Source organism: Dipodomys merriami, unplaced genomic scaffold (assembly GCF_024711535.1).
Source record: "Dipodomys merriami isolate MVZ:Mamm:240054 unplaced genomic scaffold, mDipMer1.0.p SCAF_14, whole genome shotgun sequence".
NCBI classification, from domain to species: Eukaryota; Metazoa; Chordata; class Mammalia; order Rodentia; family Heteromyidae; genus Dipodomys; species Dipodomys merriami.
The window spans coordinates 2,779,178-2,799,216 of record NW_027202715.1 but is presented as its reverse complement, the minus strand read 5'-3'; the positions used below and the strand labels follow the sequence as shown (position 1 = coordinate 2,799,216).

General features: G+C 40.8%; 1 protein-coding gene across 9 annotated transcripts in view; it reads left to right on the top strand.

Moving 5' to 3' along the window:
• LOC138825890 (prolyl 4-hydroxylase subunit alpha-1) overlaps positions 1–20,039 on the top strand; it is a 138,785-nt gene that overhangs the window by 10,720 nt on the left and 108,026 nt on the right. For all 9 annotated transcript variants that reach the window (XM_070020540.1, XM_070020538.1, XM_070020537.1 and 6 more), the window contains exons 6-14: positions 2,062–2,254; positions 3,143–3,271; positions 5,466–5,594; positions 6,988–7,073; positions 8,131–8,237; positions 8,381–8,567; positions 10,347–10,414; positions 13,451–13,665; positions 15,717–15,932. In XM_070020540.1, the coding sequence (XP_069876641.1) occupies positions 2,062–2,254; positions 3,143–3,271; positions 5,466–5,594; positions 6,988–7,073; positions 8,131–8,237; positions 8,381–8,567; positions 10,347–10,414; positions 13,451–13,665; positions 15,717–15,932 (1,330 nt within the window). The remainder of the gene's footprint in view (positions 1–2,061; positions 2,255–3,142; positions 3,272–5,465; positions 5,595–6,987; positions 7,074–8,130; positions 8,238–8,380; positions 8,568–10,346; positions 10,415–13,450; positions 13,666–15,716; positions 15,933–20,039) is intronic.

Below are 20,039 nucleotides of genomic sequence, written 5' to 3'. Positions count from 1 at the left end.
CTGTTTTGCCCTGGGTGGCCTGTTCTCAATAATTCCACAGCCTCCTGAGAAGCTGAGTTTTGAGTTTACAGACAGGTGTCTGGCTTAGATGTATTTTCTACTTCCAATTCAAAGTATAATCTATGCCAATATTTTTGCGTTTATTTAGCTGAAATATCATAATACCTATCTACAGCCTGGATAAAAATTTAGAGCTGGGGGCTGGGAAGGTGGCTCAGTGGTAGAGCGCTTGCCTTGCATACATGAGGTCCTGGGTTCGATTCCTCAGCACCACATAAGCAAAAAGAAAAAAGCCAGAAGTGGTGCTGTGGCTCAAGTGGTAGAACGCTAGCCTTGAGCTGAAGAGCTGAGGGACAGCGTCCAGGCCCAGAGTTCAGGCCCCAAGACCGGACCCAAAAAAAAAAAAAAATTAGAGATGATTAAACATGAAACCTAAGGAAACACAATGTACTCAGATTTTTTTTTATTAATTCCTTTGGTGAAATTCTTTGACCTATAAGGAACATTTTGGACTTTATTCAGAAGAGAAGGAAGATTTTTAGCCTTCTAACATCTTAGTTGACCTCATTCAGATATGGCTACCTATTATTAGAATTTAACACCATTCAATTTTAACTAGTAAAAAAATCTTTTTTAGGTTTAACTATTTGTTTTTAATTTTTGTTTTTAAACAAAAAACATTTAAACTCAGGACCTGGATCTTTTAGTCAGGTACTCTCTCACATGAGCCATGCTTTTAGACCTTTCTTTTAGCTTTATTTCTGTATGCTTTTTACTTTTTACATTTTTTAGAAATATAAATTCTGATTTTGTCCTTATTCCAAGGGATAGCAGGCTTTTTTTTTGGGTCCGGTCGTGGGGCTTGAACTCTGGGCCTGGGCGCTATCCCTCAGCTCTTCAGCTCAAGGCTAGCACTCTACCACTTGAGCCACAGCGCCACTTCTGGCTTTTTTCTTCTTGCTTATGTAGTGCTGAGGAATCGAACCGAGGGCCTCATGCATGCAAGGCAAGCGCTCTACCACTGAGCCACCTTCCCAGCCCATAGCAGGCTTTTTTTTGTTGCTGTTGTTACCATAATTCCCGGGCTTTTTTTTTTTTTTTTTTTTTTTTTTTTTTTGGTCGTGGGGCTTGAACTCTTGGCGTGGGCGCTGTCCCTGCGCTCTTCAGCTCAAGGCGAGCTCCCCTGCTTGAGCCACAACACCACTTCTGGTTTTCTAGTGGTTTATTGGAGATAAGAGTCTCACTGACTTTTCTGCCTGGGCTGGCTTTGAACCGAGATCCTCAGATCTCAGCCTCCTGAATAGCTAGGATTATAGGCATGAGCCACTGGTGTCCAGCCCTTTTTTTTTTTTTTTTTTTTTTTGGTATAGTACTAGGGTTTGAACTTAGGGCCTCAAGCTAGCTTAACTGGTGCTCTAACACTAGTCACGTCCGCAGCCCTTTCTATTTGAGTTATTTTACACAGGGGCCTTTGTGTTTGGTCTGGGGCCAACCTCAAAACAACATCCCTATTTCTGCCTTTTTTGGTTTTTTTTGTCAGTCGTGGGACCTGAACTCTGGGTCTGGATACTGCCCTTCAGCTCTTCAGCTCAAGGCTAAGGCTGTACGACTTGAGCCACAGCCCCACTTACGGCTTTTTCTGTTTATGTGGTGCTGAGGAATGGAACCCAGGAACTCATTCATGAGAGGCAAGGACTTTACCATTGAGCCACCTTCCTAGACCCACTTCTGCCTTTCTTATAGCTTTGATTATAGGCATGTGCCATCATGCCTAGATTATTGATTGAAATGGGGCGTAAGGCGTCTCTAACATTTTGCCTAGAATGGCCTTAAACTGTGATCCTCCCAATCTCTGACTCTCAAGTATCATGAGCCATCATGTTTGGGCCTTTCCTTTATTTTCTGTTTCATTTCTTTTTTCCTTTTCTTTTTCCTACAGTCTTAAAGTATATTCTTTTCAGTTTTCCTGTCACTTTTTACTCACTTTTGATGAAGTAAGTCAAGATGTGTGAATTCTAGATATATACTATAAAATGAAAACAACATTGTTGCCCGGCACAGGTACCCAGAGAAAATTGAAGCCTCCCTTCATCGAGCACACTGCTTCTTGCCAGCTGGTGCTGTAATGGTGCTAAAGCAGCAGCCCCGACTGGTGGCAGCGGCAGTTCAGGCCTTTTACCTGCGTGACCTCATTGACCTGAGGGCCTGCCGGGTGTTCAGAACGTTCTTGCCTGAAACACGAGTCATGACATCGGTAAGGTAGCTCTTTTAGTCATTTGGTTTTTCTCAATGGAAAGAGAGTTTTATTTATTTATTTATTTATTTATTTTGTCAGTCGTGGGGCTTGAGCTCTAGGCCTGGGTGCTGTCTGTGAGTTCTTCAACTCAAGGTGAGTGCTCTATCACTTGAGCCACAACGCCACTTCCCCTTTTTCTGTTTATGTGGTGCTAAAGAATCAAACCCCCAGGGCCTCATACATGGGAGGCAAGCACTCTACTGCTGAGCCATCTTCCCAGCCCTTATTTTTCTTTTTATTTATTTATTTTTGCCTGTCGTGGGGCTTGAACTCTGCCTGGGCGCTGTCCCTGAGCTCTTCAGCTTAAGGCTAGCACTCTACCACTTGAGCCACATTGCCACTTTCGGCTTTTTCTGTTTATGTGGCACAGAGGAATTGTACCCAGGGCCTCATGCATTCTAGATAAGCACTCTACCACTGAGTCACATTGCCAGCCCATAATTTGAATTTTCTAGAGAAATATTGGAAATATTCTGTGTCCTCTTAGCATGTTAATACACATTTTTTTCTTCTATTTTTTTCTCAGAGGAGATTTTAAACACATGAATCTCTTCATCTTTATATATTCCCCACCTATTTTTGATCATATTTTCTCTATTTCCATATTATTTCCTTCTTTATACTAACACAGTTCATATCTTCCAGAGAACTAATAATTATTTATCTTCTGCCAATTGTACAAGTCACTAGAGTAAATTTGAATATGAGTTTTAGCTCACTATAGCTGCTATAATTAAAATTGAGTGGACAGTAACTAGGGTAGATGTTTGCATTTTCCCTATGAATATGTAAATGAATAGCTCCTATGCTTTCAGAGACTTAGGAATTTTGTGTCCCACTACCTAGGTCACTTTCACCAAGTGTCTGTATGCACAGCTGGTGCAGCAGAAGTTTGTGCCAGACCGGCGGAGTGGATACACGCTGCCTCCTCCATCTCACCCCAAATACCGTGCCTATGAACTTGGCATGAAGCTGGTAATGTTGATCCTTAATGCTTTTTATTTCTTTATGTTAAAGAACAGAATAACCACACAGCCCAGCAAGTCTCAAAACATGCCCTGTGTATATGTGACTGTGGTAAAATATGGATTTTCAAATCAGAAGTTAAAAAAGGACTGTTTGATAAATGATGATAGGATAATTGCAAAGCATCTGAAAAATTGAAGTTTATTCCTGCATACTTACACCTAGAGACTCCATTTGTATCAAATAAACAATGAAACTAAAATCTGAAAGAAAACAAATTTTTTTGGGGGGGAGAGGGGTCCGGTTGTGGGGCCTGAACTCTGGGCCTGGGCGCTGTCCCTCAGCTCTTCAGCTCAAGGCTAGCGCTTTCCCACTTGAGCCACAGTGCCACTTCCGGCTTTTTTCTTATGTGGTACTGAGGAATCAAACCCAGGGCCTCATGCATGCAAGGCAAGTGCTCTACCGCTGAGCCACCTTCCCAGCCCAACAAAAATATTTTTTATTTTTTTTAATTATTATTATTTTTTAATGTAAGAACTACTTTGTTTTTTTGGGGTTTTTTTTGGGGGGGGGTCCAGTCATGGGGCCTGAACTCTGGGCCTGGGCGCTGTCCCTCAGCAATTCAGCTCAGGGCTAGAGCTCTACCACTTGAGCCACAGCACCACTTCCAGCTTTTTGCTTATGTGGTGCTGAGGAATCGAATCCAGGGCCTCATGCATGCAAGGCAAGCGCTCTACCACTGAGCCGCCTCCCCAGCCCAACAAAAATATTTTTTATAAAATGAGTAAGAAAGTTTTTTGTAAGCATGACTTGAAACTAGAAATGATGAAACTAAAGATGATACTTTGAAAAATTTATTGTTATTGTAAAGATGAGGTGATGTACAGAGGTTTATAGTTACATGAGTCAGGTAAAGAGTATATTTGGGGGGAGGGTTAAAAGGGGGGTGGGGAGCAATGCCACCCCTTCCATCTTGATAAGTTTTTTATGTAAAAATTTAAGCCAAGCACATGGAACCATACCTATAGTCATAGCTACTCAGGAAGTTGAGGCAAAGGGGTCACTAGAGGCCAGACGTTAGGGCCACTATAACATAGCAAAAATCATTTTTAAGAAAGAGAGATAGGCCGGGCACTGGGTGGCTACACCTGTAATCCTAGCTACTTGGGAGGCTGAGATATGAGGATCACAGTTCAAAGCCAGCCCAGGCAGAAACGTCCTTGAGACTCTTATCTCTAATAAACCAGAAAACTGGAAATGGTGCTATGGCTCAAGTGGTAGAATGCTTGACTTGAACTGAAGAGCTTAGGGACAGCACCTAGGCCCAGAGTTGAAGTCCCACAACTGACCAAAAAAAAAAAAACCAGAAAAAGTTAGAGCTGGATGCTGGTGGCTCATGCTTATAATCCTAGGTACTTAATGAGACTTGAGATCTGAGGATCAAGGTTTGAAGCCAACTGGGACAGACAAATCCAAGAAACATTCATCTCCAATTAACCAGCAAAGGCCAAAAGGTGGAGCTGTAGCTCAAGTGGTAGACCACCAATCTTGAGCAAAACGCTCAAGGACATGGCCTAGGCCCCAAGTTCAAGCCTCAGTATCAACAAATACACACACACACACAAATATATATAATATATACACGTATATACATATTTATAATATAAATATATGTGTCTGTATATATTTGACTTACATGTGTAAAAATAAAGTGGTGCATTTGTAATTAGGAAAAAGAATCTAATCTGATTAGGAGCCTTTTTTTTTGGGGGGGGGTCCGATTGTGGGGCCTGAACTCTGGGCCTGGGTGCTGTCGCTCAGCTCTTCAGCTCAAGGCTAGCACACTACCATTTGAGCCATAGCACCACTTCCGGCTGTCTTTTTCTGCTTATGTGGTACTGAGGAATCGAACCCAGGGCCTCATGCATGCAAGGCAAGCGCTCTACCACTGAGCCACCTTCCCAGCCCCCTGATTAGGAGCCTTTATTTTTATTTTCTTTCTCTGATTTTCACTATGTAGAATTTGAAAAATTAGATACAAATTTATATTTTTCATAAAATTTTAAAAAATATTCTAAATGTCCACATTGCCATGTGTTCAGTCACTTATTCTTGAGTATGGCCAAATGGGAAGAAAATAACATGAAAGAATAAAACTTATTTTTAAAAGTAACTTAATAAAAATTCTGCCTATCTCCTCTAGGCTCACGGATTTGAGATCTTATGCTCTAAATGCATGCCACATTTTTCTAACTCCAGGAAGTCGCTTACGACAACCTCACCACTCTGGGCCAGCTTCCTTGAAAGTCTGAAAAATAATGACTACTTTAAGGTAGGTTTTTTTTTTAAGTATACAATCCATAGAAAATCAGGTTAATGACTTAAGTCCTGTGATCCATATTTAAAACTGTGACATAATTATAGAAGCTAGAGTTAATTCTAACTCAATGTACTTAAGGTCTTAAATGAGTGATGAGAGGTCATCTGGATTGCTTTTTACAGAGAAATCTAATACTATTTTATAAAACAAAAGTTACTATTTTTTTACTTTTTGGTCAGACATGGAGCTTGAACTAAAAGCCTGGGCACTGTCCCTGAGCTCTTTTGCTCAAGGCTAGCATTCTACCACTTTGAGTCACATCTCCACTTCCAATACTCTAGTGGTTAATTCAAGGTAGTCTCATGGACTTTCCTCTGGGCTGGCTTTGAACCATGATCCTCAGATCTCAGCCTCCTGAGTAGTGAGGATTTCAGGTATGAACCACCTTATTGTATCTGATGAACAACTTGCAGAAATTTATAAAGCAAACATGCAGGCACTACAGAGGAAAATTAGCAAAGACATGAATTTTCTAAAAAAAAAATTTTTTTTAACACAACTAATAACTTTTTCTTAAAATAGTCACCATTAGGCTTGGAACCAGTGGTTCACACCTATAATCCTGGCTGCTCAGGAAGCTTGAGATTTGAGGATTGAAGTTCAGAGCTAGCCAAGTCAAGATTCTTGTTTTCAGTTAACTAGCAGAAGACTGGAACTGGAGGCATGGTACAGAAGTAGAATGCCAACTGAGCAAACAAACAGAACAAGTGTGATGTTTTGAGTTCAAGCCCTGGTACTGACATTTGAAAAAAAGAAATCACAGATAGTAAGAGGATCTTACAAACATGATAATGAAGATAAGTTTTCAATATGTAAAACACAGTATGATGAAATTCAGTACAATTGGGAGCATGTAAAAATAATACTCTGTACCAATTGGACCAATTGTCAGTACACTGTAAATTTATAGAAATTTAATTGAAAATAATTTGAGCATATATTCCAAAAAGTACAGAAAGATGTAAATCTGGTATCTTCTTTCATGAGGAAATATCCAAGAAGTAGAAACATTGATTATAAAGATTGTGTAGCAGAGTGCAAAAGTGCATGTACTATTAGAGCATATTTTTTAAAATGTGAAATATTAGGCATGATTACCTCTAGAAAAACACATGTAGAAAACAAGTAATAGTAGGTTATTTTTGGTTATTTGTGTCTTATTTTTACCTTCATCTGAAGAAACTGGAGCCCAGGTAAGTACATTAATGGCCAAACAGGTTGAGAGTCACACCTTGGGATTTCTGAATGGTACAGCATATGCTACTTTTCTGAAAGTTACTAGTAATCATGTTATTTTAATGACATTGTATAAATAATATTCTGATAGACAATCATCTTTTTTAAGGGACTGGTAGAAGGCTCGGCTCAGTACCAGGAAAGGCTTGAAATGGCAAAGAACTACTTCCAACTTTCAGTAGACCGGCCAGAAAGGTAAATGATAGTTGATGATTGGGTAGTTCCTTTTTTTTTTTTTTCTTGTGCCAGTCCTGGGCTTGAATTCAGGGCCTGGGCACTGTCCCTCAGTTTTTTTATGCTCAAGGCTAGCGCTTTGCCACTTTAGCCACAGCTCCACTTACGACATTTTTGGTAAGAGATAAGAGTCTCAAGGACTTTCTTGCCTGGGCTCACTTCAAACTGCAATCCTCAGATTTCAGCTCCCTGAGTAGGTAGGATTACAGATCTGAGCTGCTGGAACCTAGTTTTTTTTTAAAAAATTTATTTGTTATTATAAAAGTAGCATAGTTATTATAGCAAATAAATATGTAAGAAAGAAAAAAGTATACCTGAAGGCTGACCACTATTACTTATTTATTGCCATCTAGAATTTTTTTCAACTCTTCTTTTTTATCAGATGTCTTTTAATATTGTACCACTGTTCTCGCTGTCATTGTGTCCAGTCCATATCCTGTTTATTATTATTTCTCTGTCTTGTAATTTTACTTACTTATTTCTTTTCTTTTTTTTGGGGGGGGGGTCCAGTCGTGGGCCTGGGCGCTGTCCCTCAGCTCTTCAGCTCAAGGCTACCACTCTACCACTTGAGCCACAGCGCCACTTCCGGTTTTTTTCCTTTTTGCTTATGTGGTGCTGCGGAATCGAACCCAGGGCCTCATGCATGCAAGGCAAGCGCTCTATCACTGAGCCACCTTCCCAGCCCTAGTTACTTTAAGACCCAGGACAGCACACACACATATACACCACTGCTCCATTCTTTAATACCCTGGACCAGCACACACATGCACGCACGCATGCACGCACACACACACCTGCTCCATTCTTTTAAGATCTAAAGGAAGCATTCTATACCTTTTTAAAATTCTCTATCCTTTCACCAATGAAAATAATTACTTCTTCCATGTCTCTCCTTACCATGTGATATTTGCAAATATTTTGCCATGTATTAACTTAGGGTTGAGATCAAATAAGAAATGTATTTAAAGTGCTAGCATGTGGTGTAATCCTATCTCCTTATGCCTTTTATTTTCTACAGTTTACTTGCTATGAGCCCAGGTGAAGAAATCTTAACCATATTACAGACAATGCCATTTAAAATAGAAGAACTTAAGAAAGAAGAAGCTAATCTTCCCCCTGAGGATGGTGAGTGATGAACCACGATACAGCAGGAGAGCTGGAAAGAATGGAAAGGTGGTCTCTTGAGTATTCCAGTCTTCTCTGAGAGGATCTGTCATGACATGGACTTTCCTATCTGTAGAATAGTAATATGCTTTCTTCTTTTTCAGATGATCAGTGGTTAGATCTCTCACCAGAGCAGCTGGACCAGCTGTTGAATGAAGCTGCTGGCAAAAATGAATCAGAGCCCATTTCTAAGAAAGAGGAAGAGCAGATCTATGACTTAACTGAAATCTCAGAGAGCATGAAAGCTTTTGTATCCAAAGTTTCAACCCACAAGGGAGCAGAGCTGCCTCGGTAACTTGTTTTAAGGAATAATATTTAAACAGTTCCATTGAAGCCGTCCAGTCAGTAGAAAGTACCATTTCTACTTTTTGTGGGTTTCAATGTGTTCTACAAAAGTGCAACTGCCTAAAGATATTTTTTTTTTTTTTTTGGTTGTGGGCCTGAACTCTGGGCCTGGGCGCTGTCCCTCAGCTCTTCAGCTCAAGGCTAGCACTCTACCACTTGAGCCACAGTGCCACTTCCGGCTTTCTCTGCTTATGTGGTGCTGAGGAATCCAACCTAGGGCCTCATGCATGCAAGGCAAGCACTCTACCATTGAGCCACCTTCCCAGCCTAAGATAATTTTTTTTAAAGAAAAAATTGTTACTTGCACAGCAAATGTAATCTTTATTGGTGGCAATGCTCTTGAATCTCATGAAAGACTAAACTTCATATTCACTTCTCTCTCTTAGGAAGACAGAAAAAAGGAAGAGTATGTTCTTTTTTTGTTTTTTTGGCTTGGACCTGAACTCTGTGCCTTGAGTACTGTCCCTGAGATTTTGGTCAAGGCTAGTGCTCTCCCACTTCAGCCACATTGCCATTTCTGACTTTTTCTGTGGTTTAACTGGAGATGAGTCTCCTAGACTTTCCTGCTTGGGCTGGCTTCGAAATACGATCCTTAGATCTCAGCCTGTTGAATAGGTAGGATTACAGGTCTGAGCCACTACCACCTGGCTTTTTCTTTTGGCAGGTCCTGGAGGTTGAACTCAAGGCCTAAGTGCTGTCTGAGCTTCTTTTGCCCAAGGCTCTACCAAATCAGTCACAGCTCCACTTTTTGGTAGTTAATTTGAAGATAAGATGTCAGATGGGCTGAGGGCCCATTTGTATCAGAGAAAACATGGGTATTCTTCATATTTTGGCATGCTTTTGAAGCTGGTGGCAATGAGGGTGGTAATGAAATGTCCTCAAGGAACTGAGAGATAAAAAAACTTACTCAGAGATATACAGGGTATTCGTACCGGGTTGGAAACTCCAGTCTTTTTTTTGTTCTTCAAAATTTATTTAAAATTTATTTATTTTTATTATCTTTAAGTTAAAAAAAAGTGTCATAGACTTTCCTGCCTACCTGGCTTTAGATCTCATGGTAGTATGAGCCATTAGCACATAACAAGTATATTCTTTTTATCTTTTAATATTTGATTTTTTTTTTTTTTTTTTTTTTTTTTTGGTCATTGGTTGTGGGGCTTGAACTCTGGTCTGGGCCTGGGTGCTGTCCTTGAGCTCTTCAGCTCAAGGCAAGTGCTCTACCACTTGAGCCACAGTGCCACTTCCAGTTTTCTGGTGGTTTATTGGAAATAAGAGTTTCATGGACTTTCCTGCCCAGACTGGCTTTGAACCATGATCCTCAGATCTCAGCCTCTTCAATAGCTAGGATTACAGATGCAAGCCACCAGCGCCCAGCCTTAATATTTAATTCTTAAAGAAATAAACTTTATAATAATAAACTCAGATAAATAATTTCTCTTACTAATGTTAAACCTATCTTACAGGAGTACAGAGTGGGTGGGTTCCTAAATAAATAAGCTAAATGTGCATAAGTGAAATTCTCTTCTATCTTCAAACTTTTCTTTCTGTTGCCCTGCAAAGGCTAATAAACACATGAATTGTTTTTTGAAAATTAAGCTGCAGTTTTCCTTATTATCTCTCCTTTGTATATTTCTGTCAGTTTTCCTTAGAGTAGTGCTACATTAGAAAAAGTCTCAGAGTTGTGTTCAGTATAAATTAATTGTCTTTTTCTCTTTAATCTTGTAGAGAACCTTCTGAGGCCCCTATCACTTTTGATGCAGATTCTTTTCTTAATTATTTTGATAAGATTTTGGGTGAGTTACAATGTGATGTTTACTCTCATTTTGAAATGTTGATTAAAGCAGTTACTAGAGCACTGCAGCATTAAATCACTCAGAAGTTAAAATACCTGCTTTCTCCCCATGGTTTTGTGCGACTTTAAACTATGAACTGCTATCCTGTTAAATAATTTCAGAGGATAACTATTGTCTTGCTTGTCATAGTAACTGCTTATTACATATTTGAGTGCATGAATGTTATATGGGTAGATAGAGAATTTTGACCTTGGCTCCTAGATTGTGTGTGTGTGTGTGTGTGTGTGTGTGTGTGTGTGTGTGTGTGTGTGTGTGTGTGTGTGTGTGTGTGTGTGTGTGTGTGTGTGTGTGTGTGTGTGTGTGTGTGTGTGTGTGTGTGTGTGTGTGTGTGTGTGTGTGTGTTATTATTTTTCTCTCTTTCTCTTCCAGACTTTGACCTTGGCTCCTAGATTGTGGTGTGTGTGTGTGTGTGTGTGTGTGTGTCTGTGTGTGTGTGTCTGTGTGTGTGTCTGTGTGTGTGTGTGTGTGTTATTATTTTTCTCTCTTTCTCTTCCAGACTTACTATTTTAGAAATTAGTAAGAAAATGACAAATGGTAGGGAACATAGTAGAGCCCTTCTGACAGACATAATGGCCTGAGTTAATTCCCAGTACCATCAGAAGTAAAAATAAAGGCCCAATAAAAAAATAAAGAATATTTTATTCTCTGAAGAAAAATATAGTCAGTAAATATTTGGAAATAGTTAATTCTTCATAGTAAACAAAAATGCATAACAAAAATACAAAAATTTTTTAGTCCATTATATTGGGAAAAAATTTAATTGATAATAAGTAGAGGGTGTTTTTAGTTCTGTTTTTTTGTGCTGGTACTAGGGTTTGAACTCAGGTCCTGGGTGCTGTCCCTTACCTTTTACCATCAAAGCTGGTGCTACATCACTTGAGCCACTGCTCTAGTTCTGGCTTTTTGGTGCTTAACTGGAGATAAGAGTATTGCGGTCTTTTCTGCCCCAGGCTAACTTTGAACCATAATCCTCAGATCTCAGCCTTCTGCTGGTGCCCAGCCGATAACCAGTTATTTGTTGTTGCAGTTGTTTTTTTTTTACCGGCCATGAGGCCTGAACTCTGGGCCTGGGCGCTGTCCCTCAGCTCTTCAGCTCAAGACTAGTGCTCTACCACTGGAGCCACAGCACCACTTCTGGCTTTTTCTGTTTATGTGGTGCTGAGGAATCCAACCCAGGGCCTCATGCTTGCAAGGCATGCACTCTACCACTGAGCTACCTTCCTAGCCCCTGCAGTTGTTTCTAAAGGTTGGAAAAGTGAGCATTGTCAGACTCTGGGGTAAAAGTATAAGCTGAGTTTCAGAAGACATTGTACAGTTCTAGAACATTCATAATGTTTGACTTAGTCATTTTATTTTATTATTATTTTTTTTTTGGTCCGGTTGTGGGGCCTGAACTCTGGGGCTGAGCACTGTCCCTCAGCTCTTCAGCTCAAGGCTAGTGCCCTACCACCTGAGCCACAGTGCCACTTCCGGCTTTTTTCTTTTTGCTTATGTGGTGCTGAGGAATCGAACCCAGGGCCTCAGGCATGCAAGGCAAGCGCTCTACCACTGAGCCAACTTCCCAGCCCGACTTAGTCATTTTAGTTCTAGGGATTTACTCTATGAAAAGAGATAATGTGGTCATTATAGTATTGTAGTAGCAAAAGATTGGAATATCCTAAGAGGATATGGTTAAATAAATCATTATGCAGCTATGTAACTTATTAGGTAGAGCCATAATAAGGAATGGAGTCCCCACAGGAATACTGTGACATCTAGATAAAAAAGAAAAATGTGTTTATGTATGTATACACCCTCATAGCTTAAGGTCTGAGTATCTACCACACTGTCAGAAGATAATCTCTGAGAACAGACAGAGCTATGAGACAATACTTTTTTCTTTTCTTTTTATTTTTTTTTTTGCCGGTCGTTGGGCCTTAACTCTGGGCCTGGGCACTGTCCCTCAGCTCTTCAGCTCAAGGATAGTGCTCTACCACTTGAGCCACAGCGCCACTTCCAGCTTTTTCTGCTTATGTGGTGCTGAGGAATCAAACCCTGGGCCTGCCTCATGCATGCAAGGCAAGCAGTCTACCACTGAGCCACATTCCCAGCCCCCCAAAACATAAGTTTTTAAAGAGTACTACTATGTAGCCCAGGCCAGACTGGCCTCAACTTTTCAATTCTCCTTCCTCTGCCTCTCAGGTGCAGGATTGCAGGTGTATCCTACCATACTTGGCTGTTTTTATTTTTATTATTATTGTTGTTGTTATTGTTATTTTTTTAATTTTCAAGTAAATTTTTAAAAAGAGTTAGCTTTACAAAAGTAGACTGTCACCTGGGTACCAGTGGCTCAAGTCTATAATTCTAGCTACTCAGGAGACTGAGATCTGAAGATTGCGGTTCAAAGCTAGTCCAGCCAGGAAAGTCCATGAGACTCTCCAGTTAACCAAACAGAAAACCAGAAGTGGCACTGTGGCTAAGTGCTAGCCTGGAGAGAAAAATCTCAGTGACAGGGGCTGGGAAGTTGGCTCAGTGGTAGAGTGCTTATCTTGCATGCATAAGGCCCTGGGTTTGATTCCTCAGCACCACATAAGCAGAAAAGGCCAGAAATGGCGCTGTGGCTCAAATAGTAGAGTGCTAGCCTTGAGCTGATGAGCTGATGGACAGCACCCATGCCCAGAGTTCAGATACCATGACACACACACACACACACACACACACACACACACACACACACACACCCCACCCCCACCCCCCCACCACCACCCCCGCCGCCGCCCCCGCCCCCCCCCCCCCATGGACTAACAGAGAAGATAAATAAATTAAAAGCAGACAGCATAGCCCATGCATTTTCCTGCAAATATTTGCCTGCATTATAATTTCTAGAACATATATTTGTGAAGTAGTTTGACTATATTGCTTCTTTTCTATGTGTAACTAATTCTTTGAGAGGTGTAATCATTCAGAAAAGTTTACCAAGTGACTCTTTCTGTATAGGGCCAGAGTCACATAAGTCAGACTCTGATGATCTGGATGAGGAAGACTTTGAAAGTTTAGACAGTGATGATGACTTAGACTTCGGAATGCAGGAATGTGGTGAAGAGGCTTCTCTGAAAGGAACTCTTGACAGTCTCAAGTCATACATGGCTCAGATGGACCAGGAATTAGCACACACCACCATTGGCAGAAGTTTCACCACTCGGAAGCAAATAGTAAGTGTTTTTTAATATCTTTATAAAATCTACTCTGTAAGATAGAAAAAATTTTATTTTATCTTAGTTTTTCCTTTTATTTTGATTTGTGAGATTTGAAGTAAATAACAATGTTAATTTGGTTTACTTATTTATTCTTTGATGCTGAAGATCAAACCAAGAGCCTTTTGCACATGCTAAGTGTATCACCTTTGAACTATATACTCTCAGCCTCAAGAACACGCATTTCCTAACTTTAGTAGCATGAAAGGAGATAGATGCAGTGGCATATGCATGTAATTCCAGCTACTCGGAAGACTGAGTCACAGGACTTCCCTTCCCTTCCTCTCTCTTGCCCTTCACCTTCCCTCTCGTGCCCTTCCCTTCCATGACATCTGTATGTTGCCAGCACTGTCTAGCCCTAGACAAACATTCTGGAAAGAGCATAGACCCTGGAGAGTTTTCCTGGGTCAGAATTTGAAACCTATCTCAGCCATCCTCTGACCAGTAATCCTCATTAACCAGTAATCCTCATGTCATAATTTTTTTTAAAAATCTGTCATGGGGCTTGAACTCTGGGCTTGGGTGATGCCCCTCAACTCTTCAGCTCAAGGATAGTGCTCTACCACTTGAGCCATAGCACCAGTTCCAGTTTTCTGATGGTTTATTGGAGATAAGAATCTCACAGACTTTCCTGCCTGGGCTGACTTTGAACCTCTATCCTCAGATCTCAGCCTCTTGAGTAGCTAGGATTACAGGTGTGAGCCACTGGCTCCCAGCTCATGTCATAGAATTAAAGGGAGAACCAAAAGAGTCAGTGGTAAAGCCCCTAAGAGATATCTAGTTAGTGTTAATACCCCTTGCTTTGACAATCTAAACTACATTTAAAACTACAGTTGCTTTCAGTATTTCCCAAAGCTAACAGAAACCATATATTAGTTATCTAAAGCAGTATTTCTTAAATTTCATGGTGAATATAGCAACCTAATGATCTGTTACAATACAGATTTTGATTCATCAGGTCCTGGATGAAGCCTGAAACTTCCTTTTTTTTGGGGGGGGGGGGGGAGGGTCCGGTAGTGGGCCTGAACTCTGGGCCTGGGCGCTATCCCTCAGCTCTTCAGCTCAAGGCTAGCACTCTACCACCTGAGCCACAGCGCCGCTTCCGGCTTTTTTCTTTTTGCTTACGTGGTGCTGAGGAATCGAACCCAAGGCCTCAAGCATGCAAAGCAAGCGCTCTACCACTGAGCTACCTTCCCAGCCCCGAAGCCTGAAACTTTCTGTCTCTAGCAAATCCTGAGGGATTCAGATGCTGCTAGTCCAAGGACCACATTTTGTATCTCAAGGATAGATCTAGCTGCAGGCTTTCATATCCTTTTCCCACCCGTGAAATCAGAGGCTTTATGGCTAGACCCCCACTTTATTTTTACTTTAAGCTTTGTCATGGAAGGAACAAAAAAGGAAATCCAAATTATCATTTAAAAGAAAATGTCCTTCTTTAAAAAAAACAAACATTTTAAAAGTGTTTTTCCTTTGAAAACACATAGGCAAGCTATGAATATACCTCCTTAAATCTGGTTCTCTCTGCTAGGAACGTAACTTAATGGTAGATTGCTTGCCTAGCATGCATGAAGTCCTGGGTTCGATTCCTCAGTACCACATAAACAGAAAAAGCTGGAAGTGGCACTGTGGCTCAAGTGGTAGAGCACTCACCTTGAGCAAAAAAAAGCTCAGAGACATTGCCCAGGCCCTGAGTTCAAGCCCCAGAACTTACAAGAAACAAACAACAACAACAAAAAAATCTGGTTCTCTCCTTTGTGCTATTTCAAAGTAGGGACAGACTTGCTCAATTTGTAGAAGTTTTTTAAAGAAAGAAGTACATCATCTTAGAACCAAGTTTTAATGTATTAGATTGTATAGTTTATTAGACTTCGTTTTTACATTAGAAAGTATGAGACATTTCATTTTTAATTTGTAATTCAAATGTACACTATATTTTAGCTATTGTTTTTTATTATAGCTAACATTCACCCAAAAGGATATTAACCTGTGATCATTTCTTTTCCTTCCAGAGTAAGGACCCTCCATCCCAGACTACCAGTAGTAATTCAGAGGAGGAAGTTTCTGCGGCAGGAGATTCGGGAATGGCACCAGTGGATATAGACCTGAACCTGGTTTCAAATATATTAGAATCCTACAGCTCTCAAGCCGGACTGGCGGGACCTGCCTCTAACCTCTTACATAGCATGGGAGTACAACTGCCTGACAATACTGATCATAGACCACAAGTAAGCCAATGAAGGATTAGCCAGCATAGCTACACTGTTGTTTTGTTTTTGGCCAGTTGTGGGGCTTGAACTCAGCCTGGGTACAGTCCATGAGCTTCTTTGTGCTCAAGGTTAGAGCTCTATCATTTGAACCATATGCCAGGTAGAGTTTTTGAGTGGTTAATTAGAGATAAGAGTCTCATTGGGACTTTTCTGCCCAGGCTGGCTTCAAACTGCGATGCTCACTCTCAACCTCCTGAGTAGCTAGGATTCAGGGTGAGCCATTGGTGCCTGGTTCCACTATTTGCTTTTTAAATAAAGAATGAGTCTAAGAGTGTTCCTTTCTAGTTTACTCATTTAGTAAAAATGTTCCTTTATTACAGGTTGCATAGGTTCTCTTCTAAGCCCCAAATGTTGCCCACTCTGCACAAGTACCCTAGGGTTTGTGTTGTTGTTTGCCTTATCCTGAGACCTTTTATTGCTTTTAACTCGGGGTAGACTTGAACTTGGAATCTTCCTTCCTTAGCCTCCCAATTGCTGCACATGTGGTTTTGGAATTAGCAGGATAGAACAGCCTTTGAGATGAGATTTACACACAATATGTTAATAAATCATACTTAGCCCTTAAGTTTATTTATTTATTGCCATTCCTGGAGCTTGAACTCAGGGCCTGGGCACTGTCCCTGAGCTTCTTTTGCTCATAGCTAGCACTCTACTACTTGAGCCACAGTGCTACTTCCAGCTTTTTCTATTTATCTGTTACTGAGGAATCTAACTCAGGGCTTCACACATGCTAAGCAAGCATTCTACCACTCAGCCATCTTCCCAGCCTTTTTATGTTTTGGATTTTTTTGTTTTGTTTTGTTTTTGTCAGTCATGGAGCCTGAACTCTGGGCCTGGGCGCTGTCCCTCAGCTCTTCATCTCTAACACTCTACCATTTGAGCCATAGAACCACTTCCGGCTTTTTCTGCTTATGTGGTGCTGAAGCATCAAACCCAGGACCTCATGAATACAAGGCAAGCACTCTACCACTTCACCACTTCGCCAGCCCTATGTTTATTTTTTTAAAGATGATCCTATTCCTCCTGAAATGTGTTAAGTGAAATCTACAAATAGCTCCATACAGTATTTTTGTAATATAGTGAATACTTTTCTAATTGAGGTGTCTGGTTTTCCCTTAGTGTTCTTGTGTGCACTAGAAAGATGCCCTGACCTGTGTGTCTTAACCTGTGAAAGTAAATTAATGGAAATACCGTGGTCCCACAGTATCCATCAAGTCTCAAATCCGTTATATAATATGGTGTGATTGCCTTTGTACAGCCTTTGTATATCCTCTATTCAATTCTAGGTGCCTAGAATACCAAATGCGATGCATCTGCTATGTAGTTAATGGTTAAACTACATTTAGAGAATGGCAAAAATGTGCACTATAGATGTTAACAAATGTTGTTTGGGTTTTTTCCCAAAATACTTTCAGTATATGATTGTTGAAGCCAAGTATGCAGAATCCATGGATACATGGATACAAGTAATTCCATACTGCCTCTCCATTAACCAGAGAAGGAATTAGAATGGTTGTAGAGTTCCTATTTGGGAGCCTATAGTGTTACCCTTTCCCATTTTTTTCTCTTTATTTCATAGCAGTGTTGATTGAAATGAGCTAAGAAGAGCGAAAGTGTACACAGAATTAAGCAAGCTTTAGATGAAAATGTTCTTTCTTTCTTTTTTTTTTTTTTTTTTTGGCCAAGCACAAGTGCTCAAACCTATAATCCTACCTACCCAGGAGGCTGAGATCCGAGTCTCAGTTTGAAACCAGCTCAGGCAGAAAAGTCCCCTTGAGATTCTTATCTACAATTAGCCACTCAAAAATGAGAAGTGGAGCTGTGGCTCAAAGTGGTAGAGTCCTGGCTTTGAGCAGAAGAGCTTAGGCACAACATCCAGTCCCTGAGTTTAAGTCCCACAGCTGACAAAAAAAAGAAAATGTTTCTTTTCATTACACAGGCAACATTTTAACATTTTAAATAATGCGACTAATTTTAAATGTTTCAAGTAAATATTGTGTGTGTATCATCCATGTGTGCCCCCAAACACACACACATGCGCCTGTATATGCTGGTACTAGAGTTTGAACTCAAGGCTTTACATTGTTTTAGGTTTTTCGCTCAAGGCTGGTGCAATATCACTTAAGGTACCGCCGCCTCTTTTTGCTGATGAGTTAGAAGAGACTCTTAAATTTGTCTGCTTGGGCTAGCTTTGAACATGTATCCTCAGATCCAGCCTCCTGAGTAACTAAGGATTATAGGCATGAGCCACAGGTGCCCAGCTAATACACTGTTACAATTAGCTTTGAAGTTACATTTCTCATATTAAGAATGCTACCCCCCATAAAGTACTAACTGACCATGGCGTCTCGGAATGAAAACCAAGACTTTGTAAAACAAAACTTTTTTTTTGGGGGGGGGGGGGTTGTGGGGCTTGAACTCTGGGCCTGGGTGCTGTCCCTCTCAGCTCAAGGCTAGCTCTCTTCTACCACTTGAGCCACAGCACCACTTCTGGTTTTCTGGTGGTTTATTGGAGATAAGAGTCTCATGGACTTTCCTGCCTGGGCTGGCTTTGAACCACGATCCTCAGATCTCAGCCTCCTGAGTATCTAGGATTACAGGCATGAGCCACCTGTGCCTGGCTAAAATTTTTTTTCTTTTTTTTTTTTTTTTTGGCAGTTGTGGGGCTTGAACTCAGGGCCTGGCTGCTGAGCTCTTTTGCTCTTTTGCTCAAGACTAGGCTTGAACTATAGCTCCACTTCCAGTTTTCTGGTGGTTAATTGAAGATAAGACTTTCATAGACATTCTTGCCTGGGCTGGCTTTGAACCTCAATCTTCAGATCTCAGACTTCTGAATAGCTAGAATTAGAGGTGTAAGCCACCAGTGCCCAACCAAAACTTATTTCTAATGGTGTATAATTAAGGTACATCTCAGTGTTTCAAATAGAATAAACAAAGGAAAACTTAAAAAAAAAAAAAAAAGAATGTTACCTCAGCTGGATTACTTGTGGTACATTAAATTTATCTTCATTGAGAATTAAATGTTGGGTAAAGAAAGGTAAATAAAGCCAGGTGCCAGTGGCTCATGCCTGCCTGTAATCATACTGCTTGGGAGGCTGAGATCTGAGGATCACAGTTCAAAGACAGCCTGGGCAGGAAACTCTATGAAATTCTTTTTTTTTTTTTTTGGGTCTGGTCATGGGGCCTGAACTCTGGGCCTGGGCACTGTCCCTCAGCTCTTCAGCTCAAGGCTAGTGCTCTACCACTTGAGCCACAGCGCCACTTCCGGCTTTTTTCTTTTTGCTTATGTGGTGCTGAGGAATCGAACCCAGGGCCTCAGGCATGCAAAGCAAGCGCTCTACCACTGAGCCACCTTCCCAGCCCCACTCTATGAAATTCTTATCTCCAATAAACTGCTCAAAAAAACTGGAAGAGGTGCTATGACTCAAGTGGTAGAAAGAAAAGCTCAGGGACAGTTCCCAGGCCCAGAGTTCAAGCCCCAAGACTGGCCAAAAAAAGGGGAGGAGAGATAGCCATTAGCAAGGTCAACTGACCTTGAGCCACACTCACTCTGATGACACATATGTTTGGCTTTCTTCATCTGCATCATGGATTCAACTGGATTCTGTTTATCCGTAGTTCATTGCTACATTTATGTTTTGCAGTCATTTGATTACCTGTGCTCATTTATCTGGCCATTTTCAGTATCACAGCCCTGCCTCTGCCTCAGTTTTATAAATTCTTAAGTGATCTTCAGAATTTAAAAAAGTCCTCTATCCCATTCATGGCTTGGTACACAAAGTTCAATGTTACAGCTTCTCCTATTTGCTGCTCATCTTTTCTTAAAAACATTAGTCAAAAAACAAACAATTACTCCACAGTGACGTTTGAGAAACTCATAACAAGGAAGCTGCGCACTTCCCTCTCTATCAGTGTTTTCAGGTTGGAAATGTGTACACATGTACTCACAAACACACCCCCAGAGATGGAAATGATAGGGAGACAGTAATACACATGGACCCTGAACTGTTTTCTTCTGACTGCAACATATGAAGAAATAACAGGCCCTTTTTCATGAGTGCTTTT